Here is a 17,043-nt window from a genome sequence, read left to right on the forward strand (position 1 = left end):
GGCAGACACATGACAAATTACATTTAATAGAGAAAAGTGTAAGGTTCTGCACGCAGGCAATAAAAATGTGCATTATAAATATCATATGGGAGATTGAAGAAGGAATCTATGAAAAAGACCTAGGAGTTTATGTTGACTCACAAATGTTTTCATCTAGACCAGGGGTGCCCAATCCTGGTCCTGGAGGGCCGGTGTCCCTCCTGGTTTTTGTGCCAACTGTACACTAAATTGCTTAATTGGACCAATTAACCCTTTGCGGTCCATTTATTAATTGTGCGTCAGGCACGCCAGGTCTAATTAATTTTCACACGCACAGTTAATTTTAGACGCGCTGTTTAAAAGTATTTTTTTTTCACAATCAAACGGGCTTAAATGGCCCTGCATATCAACAAAGCACTCACTAGGCATCTCCAGCCCCGCCCCACCCTTTCGTTTGCTATAGCGGTCACCTATGTAAGAAATAAATAATAATAATAATAATAGTCGTACATACCGATCGATCATCTCCGGATCACTCGTTTTATCACCAAACTCCTCAATAATGCGATCCAAGTCATTATTTTATTACTATAACATCTCAAAAAAGCTCTGCAAATATCTGTGTTTTCTGTGCGCTGATTCAGTCAGCCAACTTGTTTACTTCAGACCGCCCCCGTTATCTGATACCAGATACCATGTATGACTAATCATGAGATACGCCTTTTTTTTTTCTTTTTTTCTTCGACTTGTCTCGGCTCCTATCGCTCCCACTCGGCAATTGAATGGTTTTCTCGGCTTTTTCTGGAGAAAAAATGACTAGACACCCATTTATTGCGTTGCTATAATGATGTCGGACCCAGTCCGACAAAGGACCTGTGAGGAATAATTGCAATGTCGGACCCAGTCCGATAATGGACCACAAAGGGTTAAGCTTCTAATAAGTGCTTGATTGGTCCAATTAGGGTTAAGCTTCTAATAAGTGCTTGATTGGTCCAATTAAGTAATTTAGGGCACAGTTGCAACAAAAGCCAGGAGGACACCGGCCCTCCAGGACGAGGATTGGGCACCCCTGATCTAGACAATGTGGGGAAGCGATAAAAAAGGCCAACAAGATGCTCGGATATACAACTTTACAATGCATTAGTGAGACCTCATCTAGAATATTGTGTTCAGTTCGGGTCACCTCGCTACAAAAAGTATATTACTGCTCTAGAAAGAGTGCAAAGAAGAGCGACCAGAATTATCCCGGATTTAAAAGGCACGTAAGATCCACCTGTCAGTCATGGCGATGACACGGAGAGGTGGGGAAGAGGGTGCGTTGGCTTTCCCTCTCTGAGTGGCTGAGAGGCGGGCCTTGGGGGATTGCTCGGCCCATAAATATTTTGCTTTGTTATGCATTCGGATGGCCAAGATAGGGGTTACCCAGAGACGCCAGCTGAGGAGGCGAGCATGAATGAAACAGACAAGCATGGCTGAAGAAGACAGCCAGCCTTAAATAAAGAAAATTATACTTAAAATAAATTGTTGCGTACCCGAGGGGGCCGTGTGTAAATAGAGGGGAACCTTGGCCACCCCAGTGTATAGTGCATAACATAGGACGGGGACCCGAGCTGACCGACTTAGCTGTAAGCTGTAGGCTGGAGGCACTGCGTAAACACCACCTTTTATTTTGTAGTTTTATTACTGTGTTTTATTTTCCCTTTTTCTTTCACCTTTTGTTATTTATTATTATTTCAGAGCACCTGTGAGTGCGCCAGCATTTGACTGTGTACCTGTATTGGTATTACTGTGGTCCTGTTTACCATTGTCGGTATTCAGGCCACGGACAACAGTGCCCTCTAAAATAAATCAAACAGAAAGTAATAAAACTGGACACCAGTGCAGTGTTTTCAACTAAACCTTCTGTCTCCCGTGTGTGTTAGTAAATTGCCCACCACTCTTCCACAGGTACAAACTGGTACAGGTATTGGATCACAAAGTCCCACCCAACCTGAGAACCAACTGTTGGAACAAGATGTGCAGCTACTGTTCGTATTGAGGGTATTGCTTGTGATTGTTTGTTAGATACAGGCTTACAGGTGACCACCCTTTCTTTAGGTTTCTACCAGCATCATCTATCGTATATACCAATATTACTGTTAAACAATCTGCTGAATATTGAAGGCGCAAATAGTCAGAGTGTGCCATACATGGGCTACTTAGAAGCAAGTATTCAATATCAAGAAGACATCACAAGAAAAGTAGAACAAATAAGGACTTTGATTTTGGTTGTCCCTGTCATTCGGTCCAGTCACCAGATTCCGTTGTTGATTGGGGCCAATGCCTTGGATGTGCTACACAGAATTCAACCAACTAAGAGGAAAAGAGTGAAGTCTCACTTCCCTTTAGATGCCTATCACTGCCTTTTAAGAGTATAGGAGGCTGTGTGGTCCAGTGGTTAAAGAAAATGGCTTGTAACCAAGAGGTCCCTGGTTCAAATCTCACCTCAGCCACTGACTCATTGTGTGACCCTGAGCAAGTCACTTAACCTCCTTCTGCTCCATCTTTCGGGTGAGACGTATTTGTAAGTGACTCTGCAGCTGATGCATAGTTCACACACCCTAGTCTCTGTAAGTCGCCTTGGATAAAGTTGTCTGCTAAATAAACAAATAATTATTAAGAGGTCTTGCTGATAGAAAGAAAATCCATATGCGCCGTGGCAAGATAAGCAATGTTTATCTGCTGGTCAGAAGCTGATTGCAGAAGGCATTTCACATTTGAGTCACTTGAGTACAGGCACAGTAGCTCTTGTTGATGGTCCCCAAGAGTCCTCCTTACCAGGAGAGGTTTTTGTGTGTAACTGCATCCAGACCTTACCAGCTGTATCAAACCCACGGTTATCAGTGCTCTTGAAAAATGAAAGCAGTCATAATGTAGTCCTCCCTGTAAATTGTCTAGTTTCTGAACTTTACATTCCTCAACACATCATCCCGATGGGGCACGTAACCTGTAGCCCAAAAGTTGCAAAGGAAGAATGGGTTGTCGGTCAGTGTACTGCCTCTGCTGGTAGGAAGTAGTAATTAATAAACCAAATTTAATCTTTGATTTTGGGGCATCACTGTTGCCTAAAGAGTGGAAGCAGTTAAGTTAAGCAGCATCTCTGAGGTCTTTGCGGTGAACAATTTTGATTTTGGTTGCACTGCAAAGGTCAGACATCACATAAGACTATCTGACCAAACCCCCTTTAAGCAACGACCTAGACCAATCCACCCTTCCGACCACAAAGCCGTCAGAGAACACCTACAGCAATTACTTGCAGCTGGGATCATTTGAGAGTCCCCATTCACAACTCAAATTATAGCTGTATCTAAGAAGAATGGGGATGTTCATTTGTGTGTGGACTACCAGAAAATGAATTCCCAAACTATCCGCGATGCCTATGCCCTACCTAGTGCGGAAGAGACTTTCACTGCCTTGACATGTTCTAAGTGGTTCTCTGTCATGGACCTAAAGTCAGGGTACTATCAGTTTGAGCTTGAAGAGGAGGACAAAAACAAGACAGCTTTTGTGTGCTCTCAGGGATTCTGGGAGTTCAATAGAGCCCCAGAGGGTAACGAATGCCCCAAGTATCATTCAGCAGTGTATGGAAAAGTGCATGGGAGACATGAACCTGGGAGAGGTACTCTTGGTTTCTTGGATGATATTATAGTGTACTTGAAAACATTGGAGGAGCATGAAGGTGTGTGAATTGCTGTCCCGATTAAAAAAGTATGGACTGAAACTTTCCCCTCAGAAACGTAATTTTTTCCAGAAGTCTGTCAAGTATTTGGGCCATATAGTTAGTGAACATGGTGTAGAAGCTGACCCTGAGAAGGTTTCCGCCCTCCTCACCTGGCCAAGACCCTAGAATCTCAAGGAGTTGAAATCTTTCCTGGGATTCGCCGGCTAGTAATGCTGATTTGTGCAGGGCTATTGAAAGATAGCAAAGCTACTCAATGAGTTGACTGTGGAATATCTGCCAGCGGGACGAAAGAAACCCATCGGAGATTCTGAAAGGACACCATCATTGAAAAGCTGACCTCCTCACCCGTATTAGGGTTTGTGAATCCCCAGTTATCCTATGTCTTGCACACAGATGCTAGCACTGATGGATTAGGAGCAGCCCTGTATCAGGAACAGGAAGGCAAGATGCGTGTGACTGCATATTTGAGCAGAGGCCTGTCACATAGTGAGAGAAGATACCCCGCTCATAAATTAGAATTCCTAGCTTTAAAATGGGCAGTATCAGAAACATTTTGAGATTTCCTGTATGAAGTGTAATTTACTGTTGTGACAGATAACAACCCTCTCATATACATCCTAACATCAGCCAAGCTGGATGCTACAGGTTACAGGTGGCTTGCTGCTCTTTCTACATTTAATTTTGACATCAGATACCGAGCTAGTAACCTAAATCGGGATGCCGATGGCCTTTTTTGGAGACCTTGTAACAAACTTACCTAGTGTACAATAACAAAACACCTAGGCCATAAGTGTATACTAGTACCGAGCATAAAACATTCAATACCACAGTCCCAGCAGGTAAATCGGTACAGAAAAAAAACAAGGATTTCTACACAGTATATCTCTAGATAACCCTTCAAGGAACATGCCAACACTGCAATGCTAATCACATAAACATGGCAATTGGAAAAACGAACATATATATATATATATATATATATATATATATATATATATATATATATATATATATATATAATAGGCTTTTTTACAGATGCATGTAACAAATTAATAATGTATAGCAAGACCAATAATGGTCTGACTCACTGTTGAACTTAATTAAACAGAAAAAAGGGAAGGAAACACCAAGAAAATACAGGTAGGCCAACCAATAATCAGGCTGTTCATTCTATGGCCCTCACAGTTGCAATAGTTATATACCAGTGTATTTGTATTTAAAAGTTTCAGTCCCGGTCTTGAATATTAAATGCACCCAAAAACAAAAACAAAACAGACAAACAAAGTTCCAGAAAAATAACACAAAAATCCAGCAACCCAAATAAGAACGCTCTTCAACAAAAACCCGAATGGCCATTCAAAAAATATTTGTAATCCAAGCTCCAGAAAAAAAAAATAGACACAAAACGTGAGTAATGCCCAACGAAACTGAGCAGCGTGTGAGAATAGCTATTGCACTAGTATTAGTCGACCCGATATTGAAACTGGAGAACAACCAAAACAAAGGTATTTGACTAAACAAAGACTAGATGCATACTAAACACAGACTAACTTTTTTTTGTTTCTGCCATTTGAACAGGTTGCCTATAACTTCTCTCGCTCTCTCTCTTTCTTTCCTCTTTTCCTCTCTTTTTGAAAAGACTTTCAAAACCTTTTTTATACCTTATTGGTCTCGAGCTCTCAAACAAAGGAAGCTCTGCCCCCAATTATGGAAAACAGTCAGGGCCAAAATATCCAATGTGAATTAGCTATGAAAATAGCGTTTTTATCCCAAATATAAACAGGGTACTCAGCACATGAACTAAAAGAATTGCCCCAAGAGTTTATTTTTAAACCAGGCAAGGATATATATACAGCTCTGGAAAAAATTAAGAGACCACAGCAAAATTATCATTTTCTCTGGTTTTACTATTTATAGGTATGTGTTTGGGTAAAATGAACATTTTTGTTTTATTCTATAAACTACTGACAACATTTCTCCCAAATTCCAAATAAAAATAGTGTCATTTAGAGCATTTATTTGCAGAAAATGACAACTGGTCAAAATAACAAAAAAGATGCAGTGTTGTCAGACCTCGAATAATGCAAAGAAAATAAGATCATATTCATTTTTAAACAACACAATACTAATGTTTTAACTTAGGAAGAGTTCAGAAATCAATATTTGGTGGAATAGCCCTGATTTTCAAGCACAGCTTTCATGCGTCTTGGCATGCTCTCCACCAGTCTTTCACATTGATGTTGGGTGACTTTATGCCACTCCTGGCGCAAAAATTCAAGCAGCTCGGCTTTGTTTGATGGCTTGTGACCATCCATCTTCCTCTTGATCACATTCCAGAGGTTTTCAATGGGGTTCAGGTCTGGAGATTGGGCTGGCCATGACAGGGTCTTGATCTGGTGGTCCTCCATCCACACCTTGATTGACCTGGCTGTGTGGCATGGAGCATTGTCCTGCTGGAAAAACCAATCTTCAGAGTTGGGGAACATTGTCAGAGCAGAAGGAAGCAAGTTTTCTTCCAGGACAACCTTGTACTTGGCTTGATTCATGCCAAAGCTGCCCGATTCCAGCCTTGCTGAAGCACCCCCAGATATCACCGATCCTCCACCACATTTCACAGTGGGTGCGAGACACTGTGGCTTGTAGGCCTCTCCAGGTCTCCGTCTAACCATTAGATGACCAGGTGTTGGGCAAAGCTGAAAACTGGACTCATCTGGGGGTGCTTCAGCAAGGCTGGAATCGGGCAGATTTGTCTTTGTGAAGGACGCATGAATCAAGCCAAACACATACCTAGAAATAGTAAAACCAGAGAAACTGATAATTTTGCAGTGGTCTCTTAATTTTTTCCAGAGCTGTATATATATATATATATAGTAAGACAGCAGGGAGGGGGTTAACCCTTTGCGGTCCTATGTTGGACCTGGTCCGACATCGCAATTTTCCCTTTCCGGTCAAATGTCGGACCCTGTCCGACATCATCAAAAAGATGCAAAAAACAGGCCTCTAGTTGTTTTTTCTCCGGAAAAAGCAGAGAAAACCATTCAATGGCCGAGTGAGACCGATAGGAGCCGAGAGAAGCCGGAGAAAAAAGGGGGCGTATCTCATGAATACTGATAGACCCAGCATCACATAGATAACACGGACATAAACAAACAAGATAGCTGCTTCCGCATCCAGCACTCAGACAATATTACAGACATTTGCAGAGCTTTTTTAGATGTTATATTAATAAAATAATGACTTGGATCGCATTATTGAGAAGTTTGGTGATAAAACGAGTGATCAAGAGATGATTTATGGGTATGTACTATTATTAAGAGTTATTTGAAAAATATAGCGAACGAGAAGGAAGCAGAAGGCGGTGTGCTCTGTTTCCAGGCAGTCACCCTTGTGAGTACGAAGCGGTTAGAGTGTATTCTGTTTATGACAGGAAAACGACTTAGTCGTCCTGCAGGATAGTGAGGGACCTGCCTGTTGTTTAGTTAGTGCTCCAAAGGAGCTAGGTGTTTGTTTTGGTTTTTGTTCATTTTGTGTTTGTTTATTAAAAATAGCGCAACCGCGCTTAAAAATCCATAATATGTGTCCTGGGTCAGTGTTCTTAAAGGGGCAATGAACGACAGTGCGTGATGGCCCGTTTACAATATACACACACACACACACATATATATATATATACACACACATACAGCTACCTCCAAAATTATTGACACCCTTGATAAAGATGAGCAAAAAAAGGCTGTATAAAATAAACAACACAGGTAATGAGCTATATTTTATGCTCGAATATATGGGAAAACCATATTCTTTTATTCTAATACAGTTGTCAGAGAAAAAGTTTTTTTATTAACAAGTAATAAATGTTCTCAAAAAGATAGGTGTCAGAATTATTGGCACCCCTAAAGGTTCTTATAAATAAAATCAAACAAAATTAAATTTGCATTAACATTCTACTTCTTTAAGTTCATCTCAGTCTTAAGGAACTGTATTGTGGCCTTCCATGGCTTCCTGTTTCAATGGGGTATAAAAATGAGGTAACACGCATATGAAATCCATTTGTCATCCATCACCATGGGGAAAGGCAAAGAACTCACAAATGAAAAGAGGCAAATGGTTGTTGACCTTCATAAATCAGGCAATGGGTACAAAACAATAGCTAAAAAACTAAATATACCACTTACCACTATTAGGGCAATAATTAAGAAGTTCAAAACCACTGGAACAAACGTAAGCGCCTGGAGTTTGCTAAACGGCATTGGCACTTCGATTGGAAGCGGGTGCTATGGTCAGATGAGACGAAAATAAAGCTCTTTGGCCACGCACACCAGCAATGGGTTTGGCGTCGAAAGAAGGATGAAAAGAACCTCATATTTACTGTAAAATATGGTGGTGGATCTTTGATGTTATGGGGCTGTTTTGCTTCCACTTGTCCTGGGGCCCTTGTTAAAGTCAACGGCATCATGAACTCTACCCAGTACCAGGACATTTTAGCAAAAAAACTGGTTGCCTCTGACAGGAGGCTGAAACTTGGCCGCAAGTGGATCTTCCAGCAAGACAATGACCCCAAGCACACATCAAAATCCACAAAGAAATGGTTAATTGACCACAAAATCAACATTTTGCAATGGCCATCTCAGTCTCCGGACTTGAACCCCATTGAAAACCTGTGGTTTCAATTGAAGAGGGCAGTCCCTAAGCGCAGACCGAAGGATATCAAGGATCTGGAAAGATTATGGAGGAATGGTCCAAGATCCCTCCCAATGTGTTCTCCAATCTCATTAAACATTATTGAAAAAGACTCAGTGCCGTTATCCTTGCAAGGGGAGGGTCCACACTTCATTTTTTTTGGAAATAAATTTATAATTTGAGAAATGTGTAATTTTGGTTGATTCCGTTTAATAATTAATAAAGTCAAATATATTCCACATGTTGTAAAATTACAATATAGCTCAGTACTGGTATTATTTATTTGATACAATCTTTTTTGCTGATCTTTATCAAGGGTGCCAATAATTTTGGAGGTGACTGTATATATATATATATATATATATATATATATATATATATAAAGGAGCTAATTAAAACGCTGTAATGAAAGAACTAGATTGCCTGGCCATGCTTACTGGCATTCTCTTAAGAATGCGCAGGTGCTACGCTTCTTGCAGCACATTGTGTGGCGGTTGCCACAACCTCACAAAGACTTGGTAGATGACCCTGAAATTAGTTTATCTCACGGCAATTGGGATCATCTGTGGATTGTGAAGTCATTCCTAGACAGGGCTTAACAGCTATTTGCCATTGCCACAGTGTCTGCAACCCAGGGACTTCCATTAGTGCAGAGGAACTTCCTGAATTTACTCTAGTTGGGTCGTTTGCTGTACGCGCCAGTGCAGTTCCAGATAGTTTTGCTTTGCCGACAATTATTGGTGCAATTATAGTCCTCTTCGAGTTAGGACAACAAATGTCTAGCGACAGTATTGAAGATCCACAGATCAAGCTGATCCTGCGGGAATGGAGCTGTTTGAAAATAATAGATGGTGTTCTGTACCGTAAACGCATGGATAGAGCTAAAGTTACCCATCAGCTGGTTTTGCTGGAGAAGTTCAGAAGCCAAGTTTTGTAAAGTTTGCATGATGAAATGGGACATTTTGGAGTGGAGAGAACACTAGAGGTAGTGAGATCACGGTTCTACTGGCCGAGAATGGCTGCTATGGTGGAACATAAGGTCAAGGCATGTGGGAGGTGTGTAAGGCCGAAGGCTCGGCCAGAGAAAGCAGCTCTCTTAGTGAGCATTGAGACCAGCAGACCCCTGGAGTTAGTCTGCATGGACTTCCTCTCACTAGAACCAGATGTACGAGACACCCGGAATATACTTGTAATCACAGATCACTTCACTAAATATGCTGTCGTCATCCCAACGAAGGACTAAAGAGCAAAGACGGTGGCCAAAACATCGTGGGACAATTTCTTTGTCCATTATGGATTCCCAGAGCAACTGCATAGTGACCAAGGAAGGGGTTTTGAATCCCACATGATTAAAGAAATACAGTCTAACGTCACTGCAAGAAACCCTTCTTATAGCAAACCCCATTTTTTTTAACAATCCAAGCAGCAATAACCGATTTTTTCAATGGAAATTTACAAAATCTACCCAGATAAAACAATTTCAGTAGTGACTGACAATGAACTTTCTTCAGTGTGAATGTGTTAATCTCTCAGTGAAAACAAAGACCTTGGTAGGCTAATTAGAAGATAAGGCTGATTCATAGATAACCTATTGTAGTGCGAATCATGTGTGAAGTATGCAACCATTGCCATCTTCACACAAACTGTAACCATGGCAACAGGTGTGAGGAGGTAACAAGATTGAAACAGCATGCATTGAGAAAAGCATGAAAAATATTAAGCAATCTACGCTGGATATGTTTTTCAAGAGAAAGGGCACGTAATTACTGTATTCAGCATGTAGGTGTACTTTTTTCATTTATTTACTGTTTTCTTTTAAAAATACATTTTACATGTTGATCAATGTGACGTTGTCTTGAAAGAACTACTGTATACCGCATAAAGATGTTCAATTCAATTTGGTCTTGTCTTCATTATTCTGATACAGCAAATTGCCTATTATAGTGAACAACCTGATATAATGAACATATCTCCAGGTCCCCGGGGGTTGTTATAATGAAACTAGGCTGTATGTGCACTTGTGGGTTCAACAAAGGTCCAAACTACACCATATCATCCACGTGGGAATCCTGCGAGAGATTTAAAAAGACTTTGCTTGGCATGGTGTGCACGTTGCAAGAAAAGAGTAAGGCACACTGGCAGGACTTTGTAAAATCAGTGGTCCATGCCTATAATTGTAGCAGAAATTATGTCACTGGATTCTCTCCCTATGAGCTCATGTTTGGGCGACAACCCAGATTACCAATAAACATTGCTTTCGGATTAAAATCTGAAAATGAGCTCCTTACTCATTCACAGAGTGTCATGAAGTATAAAGATCAGCTGGAAGAGAGCTACCACATTGCTGTTGGAAATGCACAAAGGTCAGCTAAGAAGAACAAAAAATGATTTGACCAGTATATTAGGGAGCCTACCCTGTCATGTGGTGATTGTGTGTAAGTGCACAATCTAAGAGCATGAGGTATACACAAACTTGCAGACAGTCTGATATCCACATCATAGTCAAACGCATGGGTGAATTGCCAATTTACGTTGTTAAACCTGAAGGTAGATGGGCCGATCAGAACCCTCCATAGAGATATTGTCCTATCTTGTGGATTTCTTCCTGTATAAGAGTCGCTGGAAACGCTACCCGTAGAAACCCTGTAGAACTCGACTTCAAGATCTTCTGAGTGCGAAAAGGATTAATTATGATGGTTCTCCTTATGAGGAAACCCTGTTTTCAAGTAATATCGGGACATACAGAAGTGTCAAAACCACTGAAGAGATTATTGATACCTTGGCTAACTTGCCTGACCATTCCAATAGTGATGGCACTCACAAGGACATTTTGGATTGCCGAGCTTGGTTTCTGTTTTGAATCCAACAACTTCGATTTCAATCCAAACAGTAATGAAGCCCAGGATTCTTTCTGTGAAAGGAACTTACCTGATTCGCCTGATGATACTCTCGGACAGTGTTCTGAGTTGGGATATCAAGTTACAGCACGTTACAAAGTGAGTGACGCAGAGAGAAAAAAGACTGAACAGAGAGGAAAATGCCAGAGAAATACTGAAGAAAAGTTATAGAAGAAATTCTAAACTAAAATGAATAAAGATTTCCAGAATAAAAAAAAAAACTACATTTAGAAGATAATCAGAAAATGTTCTTTTGAAACCTGATGCTGATTGGACCAACAGCTTAAATCATTTTCCACCATTTTGATTCTGGAAAACCTGGAGGACAACTCATGGAATAGGTTTTAGTGTGGCAGGACTGTGCAGTGTGAACTCCATGCTAAAATGGACATTGACTAGTCAGGGCAGTTTTACATTACCCAATTACAATTTTTTTTTTTAAATAAATGTTCTGCAACATATTGGGTACCAATAAGCAGTGTCTGTGCTTTTACCTAACTGGCCTAATAACTTGCACCCTGGTAAGGAGGGTTACAAATGCACTGGGGAAAATATCAGTAGGAGAGATTTCATCTTGAAGCTAGCCACAGTGCTAGAAAACTGCAAAGCAGCAGACTGCTGTAGCTCAACCTGGATTCAGTGCTGCACCGAGTGACACATGCAAGAGAAAACATGTTACTTTTGTTTTAAATTTAAAAAATAATTTTGTTTTTACATTTTTATATGTACATATACCTGTTTACACCTGTTTACACACTAGTTTCTTTTTAAATGTTTATTTTATTATAGTTTTTCATTTTTTGAAGTAGTGCTTTAGTGACAAGTTACAATTATGTTTAATTGTTCATTTCAATATGGCGTTTCGGCTGTGCAGATGTTTGATATGTCATGCTTGAATAAAACTTTTGAGTTGTATTCGATAGTTTGTCTTTCATTTTAAATATTGATGTTATTTAAAATGTAACCATCATAGCGACTGCCGGCGGCAGATTTAGGCTTGAGTATAACCGTGGCGGTTCTAGTGTTAAAATGACTACTCACCAGAGGCAGCTTTCACTTTAATCTGACTCACATGAAGAATTTCTCTCCTCTTCTGGCTGTCTTCCTTCAACAAATAATCCACCAAAGAAAAAAAACTTTCAAAGAAATCCACCCGTCCTGCTTCTGCATCTGACAATGCTCCTGCTTCAATCTCTGCTTAACCAGCTGTGCCTGCTGCCATTCGCCACTCTAAACACATCAAACCTCAGGAAGAACATTTATTTGCAAGGATTGGTCCATTGACAAACTTGTGACAGCTCTTTTCATAAAAGGATTGCCCATTGAAGCCGGAAGTGATCGGGCTGCTTTACTTGTTTCCTACTCGAATTCCATATTGGTCGAGCCTGTCTATCCTCCTCAAAGTCTCAGCAGAGATCCAAACTTATCAGTTAACGCTCCACTGCTGTTGCATTGCAAGGTTCACTCGCCTCCGATTCAGCAACTACAACCCCTCAGTTTTTAATTTAATTGAATCCTTCCTCAGATTTTTAACAATATCAAGCAACTCTTTCCACCTCAATTTCTACAGTATCTGATTGCATGGATGCAATAATAGCAGGATCATTTGTTTGGAACCAGCAGCCATTACTTCCTCATCAGTGGCAACAGCGCTCATTTCTCCTGCTGCCTCAGCCATGCCCACACCTACTCTCGAGTTGCCAATCTTCACTCTAGCGACTGCCTCTGGTTCAGGTGTAACGATCCACCCCCTGTTAAGCAGGTGTTACTGGTCAAAACTAAATCAAAATAAGGCCTGGATTATTACAATGACCAGGTTATTAACACTAGAACTGCCACGGTTTTCACTTTTAACATTTTAATTAAGCTGCGTGTGTTAAAGATCTGCAGTTGTCTGTTTTTGACTTTTACTAAATACATGTATTAAATATACCGCCAAAAGTAGTCATTTTGACTGCTTGTTACAATACAGTACAATATGCTATTTTTTATATGTAGGTATACAAGCCAGTTTGTTATCTGTACCTCCGCTGAGTTTAGAGCAGTATGTATTTGAATAGAATATTGCTCTTGACGTCTAGATATGTGTTATCCAAATATCTATTATAATCCTATCAATTCCTTGGAGAATTGCCGTCTGGCTGTCTAAGTGAGCATATATAGTCTGCTGTCTTATAATATTATTATTATAAGAATTTTTCGAGAAATCTTGTGATTTTTGCGTTTTGATTTGAGAGCAACTTCAGATATATTTTCCTTGGCATCAGAAATTTGGAGCGACTTCATTGAAAACAGCATTTCCTGTTTCAAGCTAAACATTACATGGACAAGCAGCTGTTTCTGACAAAAGCACGGTGTCGCTGAACAAACAAACCTGTCAAATTTGGGATCAAGTTTTGGCTGGCAGTGGACCCTACCACTACCTGTGCAAAGATGAAACTCGCCCAGCTGGTCAGAGACTGGGTGACAATGTGTTAGGCTGATGTAACTGTGCTGAGATGAATGTTACCAATATATTTTTTTATTTCACTATAATTAGCAAAACAGTTGAAAAAAAACAGCCTGGTTGCAACAGTAAACAAAGGAGAAGAGCATTTCCACCATCAAGTTATTTGAAAAATATAGCGAACGAGGGATGGGGCGGTGCTGGAGATGCAGTTCTGAGTGTCCTGTTGATATTCAGTGCCTTTTAAACCTGTTTTACTGTGAAAAAATACTTTAAACAGCGCATCTAAAATAAACTGACCTGACGTGACGTGCCTGAGACGCGCTGAATAAATAGACTGCCAAAGGTTAAAATCCATCCCTTGTTATGACAGGGCGAGGAGCCCTGTACATGATTATTTGTTTATTTTTAGAACGGGGTACCCCTCCGCCCCTGTGCAATTTATTATTTTGTATTTGTTTTGTTGTATTATTATTATTATTATTATTATTATTATTATTATTATTATTATTATTATTATTATTTGTATATATGACGGCGTAGCCGTGTTGTTTTGTTATTGTTTTATTAAATGTGACGATGAAGAGCTGTATGTTTTGTATTGTTTCGCAGCATGGATGGGAAGCCCCATCCACATTAAAAACCTTGTGCGGAAGGTGACCATCTCCCGAGTTAATTAATTGTTTAATTGTTGCTAATCGGGAGATGGTCACCTGCATATAAGCCTACAGCTCTCTGCACTCTGGGTGGGTGTTAGGAGGAGTGAACAAGAGCAGAGGAGACAAGAGAGAAATCGAATTAAAAATAAATCTAGGAACAGTGAAGGCGATTTGCCCAGCCTGACCTGGATCATTTATTTGGTTATTGTGTTTGTGATTATTGTTTTGTGTAACCTTTTTGTTTCACTCTGTGAACAGTGTGTTTTTGTTAAAAATATTTTATTTATATCTTATATCTCCTCCATCAGCTCCTCCAGCTGAAGCACTTAGAACTCAGGTCTCTCTTCTCAGCAGTTGGCGCCCCCCTCTCAGAGGTGAAAACCATTGTCCAGTTCACTCTCTTGAGTTCCTAGGAATAACTTTGGATACTATTCGATTTGAAGCCCGACTGCCTCCAGATAAACTGGAATGCATTCACTCAATTTAAGATCAACCATTCCATTCTAAACGGAACCTTCTGTCAATCCTGGGACATTTCAGTTTTGCAATGTGCATCATTCCTCAAGGTAGGACATTTAATTCTCGTCTTCTCGCTCTCTCTACAACAGCTAAAAATCTAAACTCTCACAATATTACAGCTGAAGTCCGGAAAGACATTAGGATGCCGTCCTCTCTCCTACAGTACTGGAATGGCCTTTCTCTGTTTTATGATGACTTCATTTCTTCCCATCAACCCTCTCACTCCATACGGATGCTTCTAACGGTTTTGGTGGAATTTTTCATAATCAATGGTTCTCAGATGTCTGGCCAGAAATCAGAAATCTTCCTCCTCAGCTTAAATCCACAACCTTACTTCAGATATTCCCTATTGTCATTGCAGCCTATCTTTGGGGCCCATTAATCTTTTGTGATAATCAATCTACTGTTCATATTTTTAATAAAGGCTGTTCCTCCTCCCCTCTAATTATGCAACTTATTCATCGGCTAGTCTGGATTTCAAAAATAATTTTATTTTGAAAGCCCAACTCCTTCCATGTATCACTAATAACACTGCTGACATTCTGTCTCATTTTCAAATCGCACATATTACATTCGCTCTTCTCTCCTCGATATTACATGCCCAGAGTGGAGGCCATATCTCCGCTAGGACCACAAAAAAGGGGGTGTTTTTCCTCTCCACCAAGAGGTTTGATTAGTTATAAAAATAATTATATATATATATATATATATGTAATTAATCACTAACTATCATTTATAACTAACAATTCACTTTGCATTGGTGGCACAGTTGCGTGGAGCCAGGGGTCCTCTTTTGGGGGCAAGTGAAGCTCACTTCCCAACCTTAGAGGACGACAACGTCGGCTCGCCCACCGATAGGAAGGTTCCCACTGGTACCCTAGTGGCAGCAATGTGCAATAGCACCTGCCATATTTGTAAAATTAATAAATCAACTCTGTTTCAAAGAAAAACCTTCGGTGTCTGTCTTTTAAATACAGTGAATACCTACACCTGTCACAACCCCCTGTGACAGTCCCTTTTATCTTTTAAATCTGAACCCTAACCCTTAACCCTAACCCTAATCCTAACTAACCATACTGAAAGATTTAAAGAAGAAATGTCAGAAGGGGTCTATGTCCAAAGGACATCACTCTACCCCCTACCATTGCCGAGATATTAATGGTTGAAAATCAGAGTTTAACATTGAAACAAAGTTGAAGTCATAACTATAGAGGTATAGATATTTAATTATGGAAGCAGCGTGTGTCTTCTTATTCAAGAAGTCTTTTACATACAGTATATGTTTTTATGTTGAGTAAACTTATGATGAAGTGTGATGTTCTTTGTCAGTTCATTAGCTATCTAGGAATACATTTTATGTGCTTGACATCACTTTTAACACTTTCTTTCTCACCCCTTTTGGTTTTCATCCCCACCAAAAATGTCAAACCTCAGCAGCTGAGGCCTACATTATAGCTGGGAAGCAATATACCAAATTGTGTACCTTGATGCCAATAAAACATTTATCGCTACACATCTGTAAGTATCACAGGTATTTCATTATTGTTTATTGTTTGCTGACTTGTTAAGAAAGCTGTGAATAGAAAATGCTCCTGTAAATGCATAAAGATGTTTCCATAAATAATTTCAATACTTTTAAATTGTGGGTTTGGCGTTTGGGCCTCAGATTGTTTGTACTTTTACAATTATATTGGCAGAAATCTACGAGGAAACATGTTAAAGCACATTATTTATATGTATTAATAACCACTAACCAGATAAGATAGAATTGGATTTGAAAAGCTCATGCAGATAGCTGGTTGAATTATCCATGATGTCCAACAATATTGCTGTGAAATCTGGAGAGAGATAACACAGTGGTAACCATTTAAGCAGAAATCCTGATTATCAGTATCCCGATTGTAATCGGGATATGCACATTTCAGCATTATAAGAGCCAATCAAATGGTGTGAAAGTTGTCAAAAGGCTTCTACATTCAAAGCATTTTAAAAGTCAGAGCACTGCAAATGCAGACATGTTTCTCCCTGTTTGGGGCTCATCAGTGAAGTGTAACTGTATTCCAAGTAGTGAAAAGCTCAGGAGAGTAAATACAAGTAGTGTTCAAGTTAAGGTGAGAAAAAGCAGTAGCTTGAAAATTACCC

At 39.9% G+C, this 17,043-nt stretch overlaps 1 protein-coding gene across 1 annotated transcript in view; it reads right to left on the reverse strand.

The window, feature by feature from the left end:
* LOC131721005 (HERV-H LTR-associating protein 1) overlaps positions 1-16,736 on the reverse strand; it is an 89,554-nt gene extending 72,818 nt beyond the window's left edge. The window contains exon 1 of the mRNA XM_059013788.1: positions 16,656-16,736. Coding sequence (XP_058869771.1) covers positions 16,656-16,713 — 58 coding nt within the window. The 5' untranslated portion in view covers positions 16,714-16,736. The remainder of the gene's footprint in view (positions 1-16,655) is intronic.
* Between the last annotated feature and the right edge of the window lie 307 nt (positions 16,737-17,043).

The sequence above is a fragment of the Acipenser ruthenus genome, chromosome 3 (assembly GCF_902713425.1).
Source record: "Acipenser ruthenus chromosome 3, fAciRut3.2 maternal haplotype, whole genome shotgun sequence".
Classification (NCBI taxonomy): domain Eukaryota; kingdom Metazoa; phylum Chordata; class Actinopteri; order Acipenseriformes; family Acipenseridae; genus Acipenser; species Acipenser ruthenus.